The following is a 22587-nucleotide window of genomic DNA, read 5'->3' as shown; positions in this document are numbered from 1 at the left end:
TATCAATGTTTCGTACTCAATTGAAAGTGACAATTTAACATTACACTTAGCAGGTAAACTGTAGCCCACAGAGTTATTCTCCATCACAACCTCACCCCCCCAATATAATGATACTCTTATTCTACGTTCTTCAGACATAATGAAAAAATGCTGGAGAATTTAACAACAATAGAAACCAACAAGAGTTAAAAAATTTTTTTGAATGAAGTTGGGGCGATTCTACGATGTTTATATAGAAAATGGTTAGCCGGGTAATTTTTTTTTTTTTTTTTGTATATAGCGCCACAAAAAGTGGCTTTATACACATTTAAATTATTGAACCCAGACATTATTGATGGGGTCAGGGTATAAGGCATATAGCGCCACTATTAATGGAGCTATGTAAGTTTGTCAGTATAACGCCACTAATAGTGGCGCTATACAGTAACTGTACAGTTAACGTTACTGTATAGCGCCACTATTAGTGGCGTTATATATACTTTGGTAATTTTTTTTTACACTTATTTGAGTATTTTTAGTAAAAATTAACAATATTTTGGTTCCACACTCCCAATACACACACCATGATTTTACACAAAAACCAAACGTGCGCTTAGCACGTACGAAAAACCAATTAATTCTTTGCGCAACCAAAAATTGAAGATGATTTTCTTTTTTGGTTCTATATAGTCTCACCCTCCGTGCACTCCCCTCATCTTTGACTGTATTCTCCTTATCTCTCCCTTCCATAAACACACACACACACACACACACACACACAGTGAAAAAACACACACTTTCAGCTCCCTATCTTCTCTTCACTGCTTCATTCAATCTCTTCAAAATCCTCTTGCTTTTCTGGGTTTCTAAGGATAATCAATTTCATTATTGTAAGTCTCTATTTCTGATTCTTTTTTGTCCCCATTTTTGTGTATATAATTTGAGTTGATTCTTGCCTTTTCTTTTAATCCATTTGCTGTATCTCATTTTGATTAAATGGGGTTCCTTTTTTTGTTTGTTTGTGGTATATTGGTTTTTTGGGTTGTAAAGTTCAGATTTTTGGTTGTTTTCTAGCATTGTTAAATGAAAACTTCACTGAGATCTTGTGTCTTTCCCTGATTGTGGAAACTAGTACAAAGAGTATATTTTTTTGAAATATAAGAGGATACTGATTGACCATGCTATGAGATTTTTAGCTGCAATTTCTGAAATGTTTGTGTTTGGTAACTAGGAAGAATAGAAAACTAGTCACTGTAGTTTTACCTTTGACAAACAAATTGTATTGTCCTTTGTAAAAAATCTCCCAGGTCTCAAGATTTTCAGCTTGAATCTAAGCAGCAAAAGTAAAAAAAAGAAAAAGTGTATTTTTGTCATAATAATACACCTCACACCTTCTTAATGTTCTCAGTAATAAATCTTCTTTTATAAGATTCCTCTTTATCTTTAAAAGACTGTTTTTCATTTGGTGTTTATGGGTTTAAAGCTGATGGTTGTATGTGGAAATCTTGTCAGGAGCATAGAATTGGTGAAACACAAGAAAGAACAAACAACAACCGTGGCGAATAGAGCAAAGTAAAGAACAGCATGCTGTGGTGTAGTCTATCTGTTGACGTCTATCGGAAAGTCATCTCCTTGAACTTGTATTGCCGTGTCATTCTGTAAAATACCCTTTTTTAGAAATTGCTTCTTTGTTCTAGATTACTGTTTCTATTTCTCATCTTAAAAGTTAAGTCGTCATTTTAATCTTTTCCATGGGATCTACACGTTTCATTGTCGTACCCTGTTACGTTCTCAGCATTAGCTGAGAATTTGCTCACTTTCATCTTAGTCTTGGTGAGAATTGTTTTCTTTAGCGTTCACTTTTACAACTACTTTCATCTTTAGCATTCAGTCTTTGATTTTGTGGGGTGTGATTTTTGACGGTCTGTGTATTTGAGCGAATCTTCAATCATTTCCTAGAGGGGATTGTTCGGAATTCTTTTGTTTCTTGATTGTTCTGTTGGAAGATTGAGGTGTTTGTATTGAGTGAAAAGGGTTGGGAACAAGTAGTTATGGTGTGTCAAGCAGCTGGCCAGACGAGATTTCGTGCATTGAAACATGAAAATGGAATTGATGGGTCTGCCACCATAATAGTTAGAGTCATAGCATGCTTTCAACCACTCCAAGATTGCCAGGTCAGTGATGGACATTTTGTATTTTGAATAATAAGATTCTCTTTATCTTTTTGTCTTCTGGAATCCTTGCTTAATCGAATAACTTTTACATGATGAGATTCCTTGTTCTTCCTTTGCTTGTTGGAAGACATCTACTTTACTTTTTTTTGTTGGTATTTCAGGCTGAATACTTCCGTCATTTGCTTAAACCTGTCACGTAGATTGATCTTTCTTGTTACCGCGTTCAAGTTAAGCTGGAGTTTTTAGTTTTTTTCGTTGTTTATCAAGAGTGCAAGAAATAAACAGCAATTCGTAGTTTTGCAGTTGTTTAGAACTGGTATTGATTTGCAACCTTCAACTTATTGCCGTTTTTCTAGATTAATTTTGGTGATAATTTATCTGATTAGTTTGTTGGATTCTTGTCTAATTTTCAGGTGATTGTTGAGGTTGAATGGAAAAGGACTTCGGATCTTTGTTTCATCACCAGTATTCAGATCTGCAGTTAGCCCATTTGAATTTTTCTTATCCTCGATTTGATATAGGGCAGCTGAATTATTTTCCTACTTACATGACTCCTCAGTCAAATGAGGTTCCTATGAATGGGAATTCTCCCTTTTTCACATTTTCTGGGCTTCTACAGTCAAACGCAAGCCAGCCAACTGAACCTAGCAATTGGTTATATTGTTCGGCTCCGTTCTACCAGGGAGTTGCTCCTGTTTCGACCGCTTTACCGGAAGAGAAGCTTGCTCCTCGAGCAATCGAATATCCTAATGCAGGCACCGCATCTACTCAGAAGAGATTCCTTGTTTTTGATCAATCTGGTGATCAAACAACTTTGATCTATAGTTCTGCTAATGCTACTCCTGTACAATGCCCGTCTTCTTTGAATCCAACACCACCTGCCCTTTATAATTTGGTTAAGGAGGATCCAGAGATTAAAAAGAATGAAGTTTCTCCATTTGGGCATTTTTTTGGTGATGAATATTATGAAGAAAGTAACAGAGATGATGTCGAAAGTGAAATGCGTGAGGATACTGAAGAACTGAACGTCCTACTCTATTCAGATGATGATTATTATTCCGAGGATGATGAAGAAAGAAGCACTGGTCACTCGCCTAGTACTATGACAACTCATGATTTACCAGAATGCTTTAACGAAAGGGGTGAAGAAGTAGCTAGTTCTGCGAAGCCAACCAAAAGGCTTAAACTGTTAGATGGTAGCTATGATGCACCGTCGCTTAGGGATACTGCAACCTCTGCAAAAGCCTATACGTGCTCCGACTTAGAGGATGATGCACAATCCAGTTGCGCCAATGGCTTTGACCAAGTTTCAGGAGCACCGTGTTCTCCATCTGGGAAAAAGAGGCTAAGAAAAGATAAAATTCGCGAGACTATAAGTATTTTGCAGGAAATAATCCCTGGAGGGAAGGGAAAAGACTCGATGGTTGTTATAGATGAAGCAATCCGTTACTTGAGATCCCTGAAGGTGAAAGCCAAGTCTCTAGGACTTGATTCTCTTTGAGCTTCAGCTTGCCCCTGGTCATAATTTTGAGTTATTAATGGTATTTCTTATAGCTTCCTGGTGACGTAGCGGTCTGAAGCACGTATTAAATGTTTCCGATGAATAAAGCAGAATTAAAGCTTAGATGGTATGGCAAAGTTGGGTTGGCGGAATATGGAATAAACAAAGTAAACCAGATTGGAGAATTCCCTTGAGAGTCTTTATTCCGTCATTCTGTTGGAACCATTGGCTGTGGTTTTGAAAATCACCAGTCGTGTCTTATTCATGTCTTCTTTAAAGATAAGGGAGGGAACTTCTTGTCATGCTTCCATAAAAGGTGGTAAATCATGAGTTCATATCTTGACCCTAAAGAGAAAAGTTGATTCTGCCCTTTGGGAATGTGGTTTTGCCCACATGTTGGCTGTCTGTGTGAACGATACACGACTTGTTTACCTCAGTAGGACCCTGGAAAAGTTCCAGTGCACGTTTGGTGGCGAATTTGGGTCCCAAAACCTCACTTTCATTGCTCTTTTTTCCCTTAATCCTATCACATTAATCCCTCTTGGGCATTTCTTTTCCTTGTCTAAAGGCGGGCATTTGCTTCAAGATGCATCTCTCTTTTGGTTACATCAGGTATAAGACTATTCTCCTGAGGTGAAATGGATCTCGACCATTTGTGTAACAAACTGCTGCTACTGTTTGACACATGACTAGTTTGAGCTGTATTGGAATCTTGGTGTGAATGTTTTGTAAAATTCTTTAGTACTATGTGGTTGTAATATTATCATGTGTGATGTTTGTTTGGATTTGAGAATATTAACTGTGTTTGGTGATGGTGTTGTCTTTATGCTTGTGTTTTTACGTAGCATGCACGCATTTTTAGCTCAAAGTGTGAGAGACAGTGATGTATTTTTCTTGATATGATTCCTTTGTAAATGGATTACAATGGTGATAGAGGGGGACCACATGTTTGCATTATTTGGGTGATGAAATTTCAAGACTTACAATTGCATGCGAGGGCCCCTCATTGGTTGTCCATCTATTCTCCTTTTAATTATTGATTAAATCCGCTTACGATCTGAAACAGCCTGTCCGTCCTCCGGGTAGGAGTAAAGTAGCTTACATTCTATTTTTCGCAGTATTGGGAAACTGAGGTTGAATATTGAAGATGACGTGTCAAGACACGTGGACTGGTCAAAAGGTCAAAACGCAATAAATAGCCAAGAGGCAGGGAGACAACAGATAGGAGGAAGAAAACAACATAGGTGTGGATTGTTACTCAAATAGGTACGAGTCTCGTACCTATTCGAGTCATTTAAAGATCGAAGATCGGAAGAGGTTGAAGATACGAATCTGATGACGTAAAAGAGTCTAAATACAACATTAAATATCAAATACGTTAGAATATTTGAATTAAATAGAAATGATTGTGTAACGTTCCTTTTAATGTCATTTATTGCTCATAATTGCCTCATTAAGACAGACATTACATTTCTCCTAGAATCAACTATAAAAGGAGAAGGACTCAACATCTGTAGACACACGAAATATTATCGAGATTACACTGAAATACAAAACTACTTATTCTCAGAAATCTTCTATTATTCTCCTGATTATCAGTAACCCGAATTTCTCTTTATTTCTTACTTTGACCAAAGACTCAGATTTTTGGTTAAACAAATTGGTTCTGTTACCGGAAAACTGATAATCTTTTCTTTTAAGCTACATTCTATCCGTTGTTATCATCATGTCAAACAACAATAACAACAACAATAACAGTGAAAACACCTTGGGAAACCATGAAAATCAAATCCATCAAAATCAAGGAGATTTACAGAACATTGACGTGGTTCCCTCCCCCCAAAATTCACCACGTCAATCTCACGAAGGCACTCCTGCTCCCGAATCTCGTGCTGATCAACAAGAGCAATCTGAACATTTTGAAGGGGCAGATGAAGCTTTACAAAAAGTAATTGATGCACGGGTTAACAAAGCTCTTCAGGCTCTAGTTAGTCGATTACCTGTTGCACCACCCACACCTACACCTAATAATAATACATTGGAGAATCCTCGTTCTGGCCTTGTTAATTCTGGAAATGGAGGAACCCCCAGTGAACCACAGGAAGGAGAACCAGGTAATTCAAATAATTCTCATTTGCAAAATTTAATACTAACTTTGCAGAAACAACTTAAGGAACAGAATGAGCGCATCGAGCAAATCTCTGGAGTTCTCGCTGTAATCAAAGGAGTGGATGTGGATAAATACTCACAACAACCTTGGAAACCAAGTGCTGCTCCCCTTCCAATCCCTAAAAAGTTCAAAATGCCTGACATCTCGAAATATGATGGCACAACAGACCCACGTAATCATGTAACTGCATTTACTACATGTGTAAAAGGCAACGACTTGACCAAGCAAGAAATTGAATCAGTGTTGGTCAAGAAATTTGGAGAAACACTCACCAAGGGTGCATTAACCTGGTATTCTCTTTTACCTGAAAATTCTGTAAACTCTTTTGCTGAGCTTGCAGATTCTTTTATTAAAGCACACTCAGGAGCTCAAAAGGTTGAAAAAAGAATGGAAGACATTTTCAAAGTTAAACAAGGGGACACAGAGTTGCTTAGAGATTTTGTTGATAGATTCCAACGTGAGAGGATGACTTTGCCTCGTGTACCTGATAATTGGGCTGCAATAGCTTTTGCAAGCAACTTAAATGACAAAAGTTCAGAAGCCACGAGAAGACTTAGAGAAAGCCTTCGAGAGTTCCCTGCAACCACGTGGAATGACGTTTATAACAGGTATAGTATGAAGTTGCGAATTGAGGAAGATACCGTACCTCAGTTTCATCATGAAGAAAGGAGCAAATTCAGGAGATCAGAAACAGAAAAAAGATCAGGTAAAAACAGGTACGATCCATACATGGGTCCTACAGGGAACGACTCACGGTCAAAGCAGGATAGTCAACGATATGATAAAAAATCGAGGAAAATGGAATCTGGTTCTTCATCAAGGTTCAGACATGACCGAAACAAACAAGAGTCACGAGATGATGACAGAAGTTTAAAGGCAAGGTTCAGTGGATATAACTGTAATGTCACTACCTCCGAGCTCGTAGCTGTTTTGAGGAGCATGGGAGATAAGGTACGATGGCCAAAAGAGATGCGGTCAAATCCAAATAGACGCAATCCAGACCATTGGTGCGAATTCCACAATGATCACGGGCATAAAACTTCAGAATGTAGATTCTTACAAAGTGAAGTGGATCATCTATTGAAACAAGGGTATCTCACTGAGTTATTTAGTGAGAAAGGTAAGCAAGCCTATATGAAAAATAGGCAAGAGCCACCAAAGCCCCCTTCACCCAAGAGAACCGTGAACGTTATAAGTGGGGGAGAAGATATTCACGGTGTAACATATACGGCTTCCAACAAGGTTTCTAAAGTAACGATAACACACGGGAAACGGTTACGACAGGTTTTAGAAAACGAAAGTATTTCTTTCGATGATGCAGATACCGAAGGAATAATGACCCCACATAACAACGCACTTGTAATATCTTTACTTGTACATGATACTAATGTAAAACGAGTTTTGATTGATCAAGGAAGTTCCGTAAATATTATACTATTAAGGGTATTACGTGAAATGCAAGCTGAAGACAAAATGATACCTAAGGCGCATACCTTGTCCGGGTTCGACAATTCAAATGTGGTAACAAAAGGAGAGGTAATTCTAACAACTTTTGCTGCAGGTGTTGTTAAAGAAACTAAATTTCAGGTAGTAGATATGGAAATGGCTTACAATATGATTATGGGGAGACCTTGGATCCATGATATGGATGTTGTCCCATCAACTCTACATCAAGTTATTAAATTCCCATCACCGTGGGGAATTTGCCAAATTCATGGGGATCCGCAGACAACCAGGAGTATCAACGCTGTAACAGAACGAGCACCGTGAATAAAGAAAAATAGCAATTACAGGAAACAGTTGAAGGTATCAAGGATCAAACCTCAACTGAACAAGAAAAGACAGATTTAGACTCGAGACCTGATACAATTCAAGAACCTGAAGAGAATGAAAATGTCAAAACAACAATTGAAGAGCTCGAGGCTGTGATATTATTTGAGCAGTGGCCTGAACGGAAGGTTTATGTTGGAGCCAATCTAAGCTCAGACATGCGAGGTATGTTGATTGAAATTTTAAAAGCTAACGTGGACTGTTTTGCTTGGTCCCATGCTGATATGATAGGGATACCACCGGATGTGATGACTCACAAACTAAATGAAGACCCATCCTTCACACCAGTAAAGCAAAAGAAAAGAAAGCAAGGAGCTTTCAAAAATCAGGTGATTCAAGATGAGGTCCAAAAGCTATTGAAAATTGGGTCAATCCGCGAGGTAAAGTATCCTAATTGGTTAGCAAACACAGTTGTTGTACCTAAGAAAAATGGTAAGTGGCGGGTTTGCGTGGATTATACAGATCTTAACAAAGCCTGCCCAAAAGATTCTTTCCCTTTACCGCATATAGATCCGTTAATTGATGCAACTGCAGGGCATGAACTTTTGAGTTTTTTAGATGCATATTCAGGGTACAACCAAATTAAAATGGACCCCAGTGATGAAAAAAAAACTTCTTTCATCACAGACAGGGGGACTTACTGTTATAAAGTAATTCCCTTTGGTCTCAAAAATGCTGGAGCAGCCTATCAAAGGCTGGTCACCAAAATGTTCCAAGAACATTTAGGAAAAACCATGGAGGTATATATAGACGATATGCTCGTCAAAACCAAGCATTCTCATGATCATATTTCTCATTTATCTGTTACATTTGAAATTTTACGAAAATTTAATATGAAACTCAATCCAGAAAAATGTGCATTTGGGGTTGCCTTTTGGGTTTTCTCGTTTCTAACCGTGGTATTGAGGTAAATCCTTCTCAGATCAAAGAAATAGAGGAGATCCCTGATATCCTTACGAGTAAAAAAGAAGTCCAAAGGCTAACGGGAAGAATTGCAGCTTTGGGGAGATTTATTCCCAAATCTTCAGAAAAATGTTTTAAATTTTTCTCCGCACTCAAAAAGCAAGATCATTTTGAATGGAACAAAGATTGCCAAAAAGCCCTTAGAAATTTAAAAGCTTACTTGTCAAATCCACCACTATTGGCAAAACCAAAAGAAGGAGAAAAGCTACTCATCTATTTGGCCGTGTCAGAAGTTGCGGTAAGTGTTGTTTTAGTCCGTGAGGACCAAGGTAAACAATCTCCTATCTATTATGTAAGCAAGTCTTTATTAGATGCTGAAACACGATATCCACAACTAGAAAAATTAGCATTAGCTTTGATCATGACATCTAGAAAATTAAGACCTTATTTTCAATGTCATCCCATTGTTGTAGTTACTACTTTTCCATTACGAAACATTTTGCATAAACATGAATTGTCAGGGAGGTTAGCAAAATGGGCTATAGAATTAAGTGAGTACGAAATCATTTATCAACCTAGGACTGCTATAAAATCTCAAGTATTAGCCGATTTCGTAGCTGATTTTAGCCAGGGGATGCATTTAGAAGCAGAAAAAGAATTACAAGTTTTTAATGGTGCAAACCCGGGGACTTGGATTTTATTCACTGATGGTTCGTCTAATGTAAAAAGAGCATGCCTAGGGATAGTTCTCATACCACCTACGGGTGAGACTATTAGACAGGCTATAAAATGTCATTCTATAACTAACAATGAAGCAGAGTATGAGGCTATAATTGCAGGTCTAGAATTGGCATGAGAACTCGGCATAACACAGATTATAATCATAAGTGATTCTCAACTCGTGGTCAATCAAATGCTGGGGACTTATACAGCCAGGGAGACAAGAATGCAAGAATATCTCGAAAAGGTACGGGAACTAATAAAGCAATTCCAAACTTGGAAGGTAATGTAGATCCCAAGAGATGAGAATGTGGAGGCAGATGCTTTAGCTAATCTCGCATCTGCAGCAGACGTAGCAAACGACGCAAACGCTTCAGTCGTGCATTTATTTCATTCCGTTCTCGAACCTGATAAGAACGAGGTAAACTTTAATCATTTAACATGGGATTGGAGAAACGAAATTATTGCTTTTTTACAGCGCGGAACCGTGCCTGATGACAAAAGAAAAGCTTATGCACTTCGCAAAAAAGCTGCTCGTTATTGTTTTCATCAAGGAAATCTTTATCGAAAGATGTTCAGTGGACCATTAGCAAGGTGTCTCAGACCTTCCCAAACAGAATATGTGATGAGGGAAGTACATGAAAGACATTATGGAAATCACACAGGAGGAAGGTCGCTGGTAAAAACGCTGATTCAAGCAGGGTATTATTGGCCTAAAATGGAAGAAGAAGCAAACAGTTTCGTGTCCAAGTATGATAAATGTCAAAGATACGACAATAATATGCATAGACTAGCTGAGTTACTGCACCCTATTATAGCCCCGTGGCCCTTTATGAAATGAGGAATGGATATCGTAGGTCCATTGCCACAAGCAAAAGGTCAGGTGAAATTTCTACTTGTACTTACAGATTATTTCACTAAATGGGTAGAAACAGGAGTATTTAAACAGGTACGAGTGAAGGAAGTTAAAGACTTCATTTGGAGAAATATAATATGCCGTTTTGGAGTACCAAAGGAAATCGTGTGTGACAATGGTCCGCAATTCATAGGAGCTCAAATCACAGAATTTTTTCAAAGTTGGCAAATTAAAAGGATAACATCTACACCATACCATCCAGTGGGTAATGGACAAGCGGAATCCACAAACAAGGTCATTATCAACAACTTGAAGAAAAGGTTACAGGATTCAAAAGGTAATTGGCCTGAGGTATTACCTGGAGTATTATGGGCTTATCGTACAACGACAAAAACAAGCACGGGAGAAACACCATTTTCAATGGTTTATGGTGCGGAGGCCTTAATTCCAGTTGAAATAGGAGAACCAAGCACACGGTACGTTCAAGCAACGGAGGAATCAAATGATGAAGAGATGCGGGTGAACCTTGATTTGCTCGAAGGAAGAAGAGAAGTTGCATTAATAAGGACGGCAGCACAAAAGTAAGTAATTGAATGGTATTATAACTAGAAAGCACACCTCAGATTCTTTAAAATTGGGAACTTCGTGCTTAAAAAGGTGTTCCAATCTACAAAAACTGCTAATTCGGGAAAGCTAAGTCCAACATAGGAAGGACCTTACAGAGTTCGTGACATTGCGGGAAAAGGAGCATATGATTTGGAGACAATGGGTGGCAAGGTTCTACCCTCACATTGGAATACTGTCCACCTAAAGAGATATTATTTCTGAGAAAGTACCTACGATCAGGTATCGCTATATTTGAATTTTTCTTTGAATTGTTAAAATTTTACTAACGATTTTAGATGCTAGGCAAAACCCCTAACTCGTGCCAAATGATGAGTCACGACCTGCACGGCAAAGTGGAATATTCTAAAATTCCCAGCCCAGGGTTACAAATTAATCTGATAGAAATACACATAGGTTAGGCAGTCTTCATCTTTAATCGCACCTCCGAGTCCCGTATGTTTTTCTGTTTTCAGGAAAAATGACCAAATTGTGAGAAACAAACAAGTGCTCGAGGCTTCATACTTCAGCGCTCAAACACTTGGGGGACTGCATATTGTACACAAATATGTGCGGTAAGACGGAGACGTAAATCGAAACAAGTGTCAAGCAGAAGTTACGGAACCTCAGCATTCATCATTGTGTTCTTTCCTATCAAAATAAAGGAAGATGCAAAACATACATCATAGTGTTCTTTCCCATGAGAACAACAGAATCACCTCTCAAACCCTTCCTAATACATTAAGATAGGGTCATGATTATGTATTGAAACAGGTTATAAGGAAAAACCTTATAGATGTATCTCAATACATGTAATATTCAAAAGCCTGTCCAAGTTCATGAATAAAAACTTGTCAAAGTTGTTTCAAACAAAACATGTGTGTTCCTATTTCTTTCATCGTATTATAACAGCATTATGAAGTTGAGACGTCTTCTTCATTAAGTGTCTATATATAAAAGGGCCCTCTTTTATAAACCTCATGTTAATAAGTCATGAGAAGAATCATAAAGCATTTTCAAAGGATAAAAATGCTAAACTATTCTATAAGTCCTAAGTAGATAAGGAAAAGGCAAGAATAGAGCACATTGAAGTACTAACAATCTTCTTGATATAATTAAAAAGACTAAGTAGAAACTTAGTCAACAAAAAGATCATACAAGTGCCCCATTATGATAACTGGGGACTTTCACCAAAAAATCCCTTAAAAAAATAACTAAGGGATAAAACCATCATCCAACAAAGAAAGTAAAAACAAAGTCTGGAAATTTAACTGGTCACTGAAGGGTTGGCACATCAGAAGTTGCAATATTAATTTCACTTTCAGAAACAGTCACAGGCACGGTGACAACTTCTGAAGAAGCAACAACAGGAGCGGTTTCAGCTGGGCTTGAAGTGTTAGGTTCAACGAGGGAAGCAAGAGTCACGGAAGTTTCAGCTTCCATAGACTGAGTCGTAGAAATTTCACCCTCGGGAGCTAGAATTGCAACATCTTCAACTTCAACTACCACAGCAACGACTTCGTCATTTACAGGTTCCTTAGCCATGGGAGCTTCAATTGCCGGAGAAGGAAAGTCAAATGATTGTTGGGTTCTTTCAATGGTTTCTAAAACTTTGGCCAACTCTGAGTCTAAGTCAAAGTTTTCTTGTCTGGCCTCCATTAAAGCATCACGACGAGAGTTTAAGAAAGCCCAACTCACCTCTAAATCAAACTTCTCCTCAAGAAGTCCATACTCCCTTTCCCACATAGCAAGATCATTCTTTAACACTTGATGTTCAGCTAAATGAGAATCAAGGGAAGATTCAAGGGAGGCATGGGAACTTTCTAAGGCATGTACTTTGTCAGAAGAGATCTTTAAATCAGTTTGAACTTGAGTCAAGTTCTGGACTAATTCTCCTGCATATTCTTCTTTCTTGTCCAAGAGTGCCTTAAGTTCTCTGATTTCTTCATTTGACTTTGATAACTGTTCTGAAAAGCAACATTCAAGGCGCTCCTTGTCTTTTTCAAATTGACTTGAAGAAGCTTTGGCAACTGCTAACTCAGAAGTCAGACTTCGCTTTTGCTGCTCCAGGTGATTTCTACTCTCTTGCAATTCTTCTATAGTTCCCTGAGCATTCTCAAACTGCTCTTTCCAATTATCTGCTTCTAGCTAGGCTCCCTTGGCTATTTCCTCAGCCTCGTGGATAGACTTTTCAGACTCACGAGTTTTCTTTTCCAGAAGGGAAATTCTTCCCATCAATTCTGTACCAATGAGGTTAGCCTACAGTGACAACTCATAGAAATAAGAATTTAGAGATAAAAAAAAACTTGTTAGTAAGTAGAGAAAAAATACCTTCAAAGTAGAGTGAACTATGTCATTCATCAAAGTTAAGCAACTGTGACTGCTCATCTTCTTCTTCTCAATATCTCCAATCAAAGGCCTAAGCCAGGCATCTGCTCCACCAGACTTCCTTAAAAGACTGTTATTAGCAGGAACTTCAAGTGTAACGCTCCTCATAGCCAAGCTTCTGCTACTGGAACCCTCATCTGCATGTTGAACAGAGGGAGGGGGAGCTATAGAAGGAGGAGCGGTAGAAGAAATGAAAATAACAGGAGTCAAAGGACTCGAAGCAGGTAAGGGAGCAGAGACAGGCAAGGGAGCAGAAATAGATAAGGGAGCAGGAACAGATAGAACGGGCAAGGAAGCACTTGAAACCAACGGAGGAATAGAAGGAATGAGAACAGAGGAAGAAAAAGGAACTTCATCTAAAACTAGACCTAGTTCTCCACTTTCAAAACCACCAACAAAGAGATGTTGAATAGACTCATTGGTGTCCCTCGGAGTGGTTTCATCATCAGAAGGGATGCGAACAGGTTCGGTAAGTGAGGCACGAACAGGGGTAACTACAGCTTCATCCTCGGAAACGATGCGTCTCCTAACTCTTGGTCTAGCTATTAAAGAGGTGTCTTCATCTTCATCATTCTCAGAATCCTCTTCTACAACTTTCCTCTTTGATAGCGTAGCTTGAGTTCTCTCCAAAGAGAGTGAAGTACCAGAAGAGGCTCGAAGGGCAATAGCTACTTCAGTTGTCATTCCTCGAATAGCAAATCCTGACAAAAAGAAGGATGAAAAAAGTTAGAAACAAGAAAGGACTTAACATACGAAAAATCATAAAGAGATGCATACCATGAGTTTTCACTTTCCAACCATGTAAATTGGAAATGGATTTCCAAGTTCTTGCCTCCATAGATTGAATCTACCCAACCACAAATATTAGGAACGGGTTCCACATCTCCCATAGTTGCTACAGAAAAGCAAAAAGAGACGAAATTATAAAAGAAATTGAAATTCTTAAAGATAGGTACGGTAAGTAAAAAAAAACTTACGTGCAAAGTTCCACTTCTCAGGGAAGGGGATATATGTTTCACCCACCAAATCAACTGTGCGTACTGTCACACCTCCTTTTTCCGCTCCCGCGGGGGTACAGGAGTTTTTTCCAATTAAAGGACAGTCGAAACAGGATTTATTTCTTTATTTCAGAGTCGCCACTTGGGAGATTTAGGGTGTCCCAAGTCACCTATTTTAATCCCGAATCGAGGAAAAGAATGACTCTGTATTACAGTCTGCGCACCAGAAATCCGGATAAGGAATTCTATTAACCCGGGAGAAGGTGTTAGGCATTCCCGAGTTCCGTGGTTCTAGCACGGTCGCTTAACTGTTATATTCGGCTTGATTATCTAATATAATACGTATTATAAACTTATGTGCAAATTTTATCCCTTAGCCGCTTTTATTATTCTTTTTATTTATTGTTATTATTTTACGAAAAATTGCAACATTGTGAAAACGTATTTCAAATCACGTCGCAATCAATTGCACCCGTGGTTATTGACACATTTCGACTCCGTTGAGATTTAGATTTGGGTTACATAAATGCACACCCGTATTTAAGGAAATAACATTATTAAATACGCGCCTAGAGCGACTAGCGTGTCATTATTTTGGGTAGGGCCGTGAAATTTGCTAAAACGGCTCCTCCCTAATTCTAAGCAATTAACTGTACATTTATTGAGGGCCCCGAAATCTATACATTTCATTAAGCGAGGCTCATCTCATTTATTTTAAATGGACAAATCTTAAAGCGACTACATTTTTTCTATAAAAATTAGTCTCTAAAATAAAGAAAGAAAAATCCTAATTAATTACTAGCTTTTATAATTTTAAGAAAACATGACATGCTAATTGCTTGGTTAATACAAATATTGATGAAAAAAAGGAATTTTACTCTTAATTTCGAAATTTTAAATAAAATAAAAATTCAACAACTAATATTCAAAATAAACAAATATACCTAGATTAAAACTCAGCATTGTTATTATTATTTTTTTTTAAAAAAAATATATTATTGAGATGAATTATTCACAATCATTTGAAACTAGATTTAACCATAATTACTAAAGCTTATTAGAAAGTTTATTAGACTTAAACGTTCTTCTAATCTTGCTTAAGCTCAAGTCATGCCTTAATGAATAATTTACGATGTTTAATTTAAATTCATGTTTTAACTAAATTTAGCTACTTGTTCATGATCAACCTACAATCTTGAAGCCTTCATAGTTAGTGAATTAACCTGTTTTGCCGAACTGATTTATTACAGACTAACTTATGATATTATTTTCTTATTCCAGCTATTATTTAGTAATTCATGAAATAGCTTAAATACAATCAACAAAAGAAACAAAGAAAAAAAACGAAATTAAAACTTCAAATTTTCATTCTTCATATGTATTCATGCTTCATATTTCGGATTACAATAACCAGCTTTTCAATTGTGTACCTGATATTGGAAGCAAAAGAAAATGAATATGAGAATCAGCAGCAGCAGTAAAATCAGTACAACACAGCAACAATAGCCCAGCAACAGTAACAAACCAGTGGAGTAGTAATCCAAAAAAAAACAAAATCTTCCAGCTTTGATGAAACAACAATTAATTCTGATTTCAAACAACAAAAGAAAGCAGAATATTTTTTTAGTTTTTTTTTATTTTATTTTGAAAGCTTAAATATTTTTCGGAATTTTCTATCTCTTAAATGTTCAGCCCTTTTCTCTCTCTTATTTTCAGATTTGTTTCTCTCTCTCGTATCTGTGTATTTTTTTCTATCTCTCTGTATATCCTTTCTTTTGATTTCAAGACTTCACATATATAACCCATCCCATAAACCTTTCAATTAATTAAAATCAATACTTTTTCTCTACCCAATCCATTATCTTCCCACTCATTCCCATTACATTAAAATAAACATATCACACCACCCCATTTAATTTTGTCCCCCATGCCTAACATAAAATAATGCAAGATTTCCCTTTAAATTAAATCTTGTCCCCCTTTATATTAAATAATCATATCACAACCCACCCCATTTCATTTTGTCCCCCATGCTTCAAATAAACAATTACAAAATGTACAATTCCTAAACTACCCCTTCCGACCTTACTGAAATTACCAAACTACCCCTGAACGTTTTACAAATTTACCAAACTACCCATCAACTATAACACATCAATTAATCAAACTTAACCAAAATATAGACAATATGATCAATTTCTAACAATGTTCAAACAACAATATGAACACGGATGAACATCATAACAACAATATCACATGAACACGATTTTAACAACATTTCAACAACAAATCACATGAACACAAATTGAACAACAAAGAACAACTAAAATTTGATTGAACAATATTTTAGCAACAAACAATCCTATTTTCGGATTCAACAACTACAACAAACAAGTATATTTGGATTTCTAAACTTCAATCATATTGAACTTAAAAGCAATTCTAACAACATTACAACCAACAATTCAAGAACAATCAAACAAAGTATGAACATGAATTGAATCTATTTTGAACAACAAATATGATGGATTTAAACGATTAAACCAACATATTTCTCTAACACAACTAAATTCTTTAGACAAATAACAAGATCGACGAATAAACAATTATGAACTTAAGCTTGAACTTAACAATATTAACAATTTCTAACAATATATAAACACATGAAACAAATTGAAGAAATAGTTAATTAAATTTCAATTTGAATCTAACAAACATCAAACTAACAAATATTCACTTAAACAATAATACAAACATGACATGAATATGAAAACAACTAATTAAACTTCTATTTTGAAATCTGAAAATTAATTTAACAAACAACATGAACACACTAGAAAATTATTTCAATGATGAACAACGAACAAAACAAGGATTAAATCGTTTAACGATTTTGGATCCGGAGAATATCAAACAAAAATATGGACAAAAATAAAACTCAAAAACAACTAACCGGAGGTGAATCAACGGCGAACTTTGATTGTAAACAAATCTGTCCGAGCCTCGACCAAAGCTCGAACGAAAGACGACGAAGACGAAGAAGAAGTAGAAGCAGCGGCGGAGGAAGGAGGAGCAGCGGCAGCGTCGCGGACAGCCATGGCTGCTCGTCACAGCTGGACACAGGCAGCAGTTGACGCGGCAGAACAGGAGCAGCTGGTCGACCATGGCAGCATGAAGCAGAAGCTCGCAGCTAGCAACAATGGCGAGGAGCTGGAGCCGCAGCCTTGCGCAATTTCGAGCAGCAGCAACGACAACTACGGCGGAGGAGCAGCTCGTCGTCTACTGCTGCTGCGTTCAGAAGCTTATGGAGAAAATGGAGCAGCAATTCGGGAAGCCATGGACGACGCAGAGGCAGCAAGAAAAAGCAACAAACATGGCGATGGGTTGACGACGAAGACGCAGCCATGGACGAGCCTTTTGAGCTTGACATGGAGAAGATGGGCTTCTTGGTGGTGTGTGCGCTTGTGTCGAAGGAGATTAAGCTGCTGGAGCTTAGCCATGGCAGCCATGGATGTGTGTTTTAGAGTTTGGAGAAGAAAGAAGAAAAGAAGAAAGAGAAGAAAGGGGGGGGGGGGGGGATTGGTTAGGTCTTTTTAGGGTTTTTTTTTCTTTTTTGTTTTTGTTTTGTGTTGTTTGTAAGATAATAGGATGTTGGGTTATGGACTGGGTCGACCCAGTTCGAAATGGACTGGGTCGTAGGGAAGATTGGGCCATTTTTTGGGCCTATGGCTTGAAATCGAAGAAGAGGCCCAATTCCGACTTTCTTTATATTTTCGCTCTCTTTTCTTCTTTTATTTCTCTAAAACTAAATTATAAAAATACTTAAACTATTATTAAGAACTAAATTAAGTTATAAAAGCGCCTATTAACTCTCCATAACAATTAACACACGATTAAGTATTAATAAAATTATATATTTGGACATTAAATGCTAAAAATGCAAACGATGCCTATTTTTGTAATTTTTAATTTTTGTAAAACAAATTTAATCACTAACAATTGTAGAATTAAATCCTACATGCAAAATGCGACATATTTTTGTATTTTTTATTAATTTAGCAAATAAACATGCACAGACAAATGCAAATAATTATTCAAAATATCACAAAATATCACAAAATTGCACATCAAAGAAAAATCATTTTATTTTTGAATTTTTTGGGAGTAATTCTCATATTGGGCAAAAATCACGTGCTTACAGCTGCCCCTCTTTGCCCGAAGACACGAAGGGTTTTCGTGCAAAGATAAAGCGAGCGATTTTTGCCCATCCGAGTACTCCGTGTGAAGCATTTTTGAAAAAGATTTGACCGAACCTTTGCTTCAAAGGTTTCCTACATATCCTGGGCTAAACAGGAATCAGGTCAATGTAGTTCGGGAGCACCCAAGCTTTCTTCTTCAATTTACGGGCCTTTCTGACATCTGCCGCTGTTTGTTTGAACCCTAACCCGAATGTGTCCAGATTTTTGGGCAAAGATACAGGTTGAGTAATGCCCTGCAGTTCAACCCCCAAACCCTTCCCGGGCACGAACCCGTTATTCAACATTTCTGACACTACCATGACGGTCGCAGCTGACACCCTAGGACATGGCATGCTTTTACCCTCAGGCACCCTGCTCACCGGAACCGTGTCGAGGATCTGATACACCCATGGCCCCTTATCATCTTCGGTCTCTATAAAGGGTACAATGGCATCATTCATGGCGCATGTGGGATCTTCCCCATGTAACACAATTTCTTGTCTGTCCCACTCGAATTTGATCATTTGGTGCAGTGTGGAGGGCACGACTTTTGCCGCATGAATCCACGGTCGACCCAACAAAAGATTATAGGATACTGCAGCATCCAACACCTGAAATTCCATCGTGAACTCGACTGGGCCAATAGTCAATTCGAGTACAATATCTCCTACCGTGTTTGTTCCCCCTCCATCGAACCCTCGAACACAAATGCTATTTTTGCGGATTCTATCCTCATTAATCTTTAACTTATTCAATGTGGATAACGTGCAAATATTAGCGCTCGACCCGTTATCGATTAGTGCCCGAGTAACCATTGAACCTTCACATTTGACCGTCAAATAGAGAGCCTTGTTGTGTTTTGTGCCTTCCATAGGCAATTCATTATCAGAAAATGCTATCCTGTTCACTTCAAAGATCTTGTTGGCAATTGTCTCTAAATGGTTTACTGAGATTTTGTCAGGCACATGAGCCTCATTCAATATCTTCATTAAAGCTCGGCAATGCTCATCAGAGTGAATTAATAATGACAACAACGAGATTTGGGCCGGTGTTTTTCTCAGTTGCTCAACAATGGAATAATCTTGTCCTTTCATCTTTTTCAGAAACTCTTCTGCTTCCTCTTCCGTTACAGCTTTTTTAACTAGCACTGGATTGTCTTTTGCGCCCTTAGCTTTTCTCAACTCTTCAGGGGCGAAACAACGTCCTGACCGGGTCAGTCCTTGTGCTTCACAACTTTCTTCCTCAATTTCCTTTCCTTTGTATGTCACCACTACTTTGTCATATTTCCAGGGTACGGCTTTGCTATCAACCGTGGGTAACTGGACTACCGGTTTTATGACAACCGGCTCTACATAGACTCCCTTCACAACCACCACGGGCATGGATACTGACCTTGGTACCACTATCTTGACTGGCTCCTGCTTTTTCTCGGCCACAAACGGTCCTTTTCCCATTACTAGCACTGGCTTGTCTTCTACTACTTTTAACTGAACCACTGGCCTTGCACTCACTGTCTTTTCTTTGGTTTCCGTAGAACGAATCACCATAACCACCTGCGAAGGTTTCTTAGGCTCTGCCTCCTTATGTATCAGTTTGATCATGTTGGCCTCATAATGCGCTGGTAACGGATTTTGATTGATGTTCGGGGCCTCTGGAGCCTGTACCTCAATACGACGATTATCAATGAGCTCCTGGATTGCGTTTTTCAACTTCCAACATTTTTCAGTATCGTGCCCCGGCATCCCTGAGCAATACTCGCAGCTAACAGAGTGGTCCAGGTTTCTGGGAAGAGGATTTGGTGCTTTGGATTCAACTGGGGTCAGCATCCCCAACTGTTTCAATCTGTGGAAAAGAGAAGTGTAAGATTCTCCCAGCGGAGTAAATGTTTTTTTGTTTGGGGCCTTCTCATTTCTAAAAGCTTGGTTTGGGCGGAAGCTGGTTCCTGGTCTGTTAGCCCTGGGAGGTGGATAGGTGTTTTGTGGGTGTGGCTGTGTATTTTGGGGACTTGGTGTACGCCATTGCGAGTGCACTGGGGGTTGAGTGTAGGTCTGGGCGTGGTGAATAGAAAATTGTGGTTCTGGTGGTGGATAATAGTGTTGCGGTGGACCATATGGGGTATATTGATAGTTTGGGTGATGGGGTCTGGGTTGGCTGTAGTAGAGTGGACGGCTATTGTGCTTGGACCAAACATTAGCTTCAACTGCCGCAACTTCTTCTTTCTTCTTCTTCCCCAGCACACCACCAGTACCGCTTTGGATGGCCTGGGTGGTTGCTTTCAACGCCGAGTAGCTCAAGATCTTGTTAGATTTCAATCCTTCTTCAATCATGGCTCCCATCTTTACCACTTCATTAAACGACTTCCCGACAGATGTCACTAGATGACCAAAATAGGTAGGTTCCAATGTTTGCAAGAAGTAATCTACCATCTCACTTTCCCGCATGGGAGGATCAACCCTTGCAGCTTGTTCCCTCCAGCGGAAACCAAACTCTTTAAAACTTTCCCCAGGCTTCTTTTCTAGTTTCAACAATGACAGACGATCAGGGACTATTTCGAGGTTATATTGAAAATGGCCGATGAATGCCTGGGCCAAATCATCCCATGTATACCATCGGCCGGGGTCTTGCCTCGTGTACCATTCTAGCGCTGACCCGCTCAGGCTTTGCCCGAAATATGCTATCAACAACTCATCTTTTCCCCCAGCCCCTCTCATTTTGCTACAAAAACCACGCAGATGGGCTACTGGGTCACCGTGCCCCTCATATAAGTCAAACTTCGGCATTTTAAACCCCGCAGGCAACTGTACATCAGGAAAAGGGCACAAATCTTTGTATGCGACACTAACTTGGTTTCCTAAACCATGCATGTTCCTGAAGGATTGCTCCAGGCTTTTGACTTTACGAATCACCTCCTCTTGTTCTGCATTCTTAACCGGTTTCTCAACTTCTCCCGGGATTTCAAAATGGGGAGAGGAGGTATATGGCTCAGGCGCTTTGAAAGTGGGTTCGGGAGGGTAATATTGGGTGTCGTGAGCTTGGAATAGCGGCTCACTGGATGATCTATGTAGTGGAGCTGGGGGAGGTGCCACAAAGACGGGAACATTTGGTGGAGGAGGGTTTTGAGTGGGAGGTGGAGCTTGGGAATCATAAGCCTCTCTTCCCTGATAATAGTGATGGCTTGGGAAACTTGTTGAAGGACCGGGAGAGGGGTATTCCGGCGTGTGTACTGGTTGGAGGGTAGGAGTAACGGGTAGTTCTTGCCCCTTCTGGGCTCTAGCTAAGGCTATCTGCATTTCATTCATTTCTAGCCTCATTTTTTCCATTTTCTCCAGGGCTTCCTTCAGCATCTGATTGGCCGTTTTTTCTGACTCAACGCTGTTGTCTGACCTAGTCATGCTTTCTGGTATAGGACCTTTTGATCTTGTTTGATAATGGTACGGTGCCAGTACGCTCTAACAACTAACTGATATTGGAAAAACAACAAACTTGTCAGTGTTAGAGTCTTAACAGATATTGTAATTGCACGTTAGGGGGATGCAATGCTCCTAGGCATTTAATCATTTCTAACATGCTTTTGCTCTGACCTCATGCATCATCCCAGCTTATTTTTGCTCTGACAAATATATATTCTTCTTTTTTTTTTTTAAATTACGGTCGAATCCTATAGAGATTGCCTACGTATCGTGACCCCGCACGAATCAGACCAAGCGTAGTTCGTGCAGATAAATGTAAAAATATGGGTGGAAATAAAATGCTCAACTTTCATTAATAAACAGACTCTTACAAACTCGACATCTTTTGTTTTGGAAAGAAACTAACAAACGCAATCTGAAAGCAAACAAAAACTCTAAGCTGCAAACATACTCAATCCGGACGTACAAAAGACTGACTCGATATGGTAGACACTCAAAGACACGGACTATGCATATTCTAGTGCTTCAAACTTAGGTATCCGCGGGGCGTCGTTCGGCCTTGCCGCGGGTCTAGGATCCAAATCCCTTTCAAGCTGCTCTAACTCATTCATGGTTCGCTTCACATAGATCATCACTGCTGAGATAAAAGTAGTACGGGTCATGTCTTCACAAACCCGGCATCTCCTGACAATAGCATGAGCAATGGCTCTAATCCTGTCTTTTGTTTGCTTCTTTTCTATGAGCAAGCGTCTTATCTGATCGCTGTACGTCTTTAAAGCTCGGGAGTCTTGCAAGTGCTGGTCTTGCAGCTGTTGCA

General features: G+C 38.8%; 1 protein-coding gene across 1 annotated transcript; it reads left to right on the top strand.

The window, feature by feature from the left end:
• The first annotated feature begins 644 nt into the window (after positions 1-644).
• On the top strand, positions 645-4466 carry LOC107772932 (transcription factor bHLH143). Its single transcript, XM_075232730.1, has 4 exons — positions 645-869; positions 1492-2153; positions 2315-2469; positions 2567-4466. Exon 4 carries the CDS (start codon positions 2584-2586, stop codon positions 3652-3654), a length of 1071 nt encoding a protein of 356 aa, XP_075088831.1. The 5' UTR covers positions 645-869; positions 1492-2153; positions 2315-2469; positions 2567-2583; the 3' UTR covers positions 3655-4466.
• The last annotated feature ends 18121 nt before the right edge of the window (positions 4467-22587 follow it).

The sequence above is a fragment of the Nicotiana tabacum genome, chromosome 16 (genome assembly GCF_000715075.1).
Source record: "Nicotiana tabacum cultivar K326 chromosome 16, ASM71507v2, whole genome shotgun sequence".
NCBI lineage: Eukaryota > Viridiplantae > Streptophyta > Magnoliopsida > Solanales > Solanaceae > Nicotiana > Nicotiana tabacum.
Note: the sequence above shows the minus strand (reverse complement) of the source record. Positions and strands in the feature narration are given on the sequence as shown.

What these genes read in the sequence shown, in the direction of transcription:
- LOC107772932 (XM_075232730.1), top strand. Translation starts at nt 2,584, where the DNA reads ATGGAAAAGGACTTCGGATCTTTGTTTCATCACCAGTATTCAGATCTG.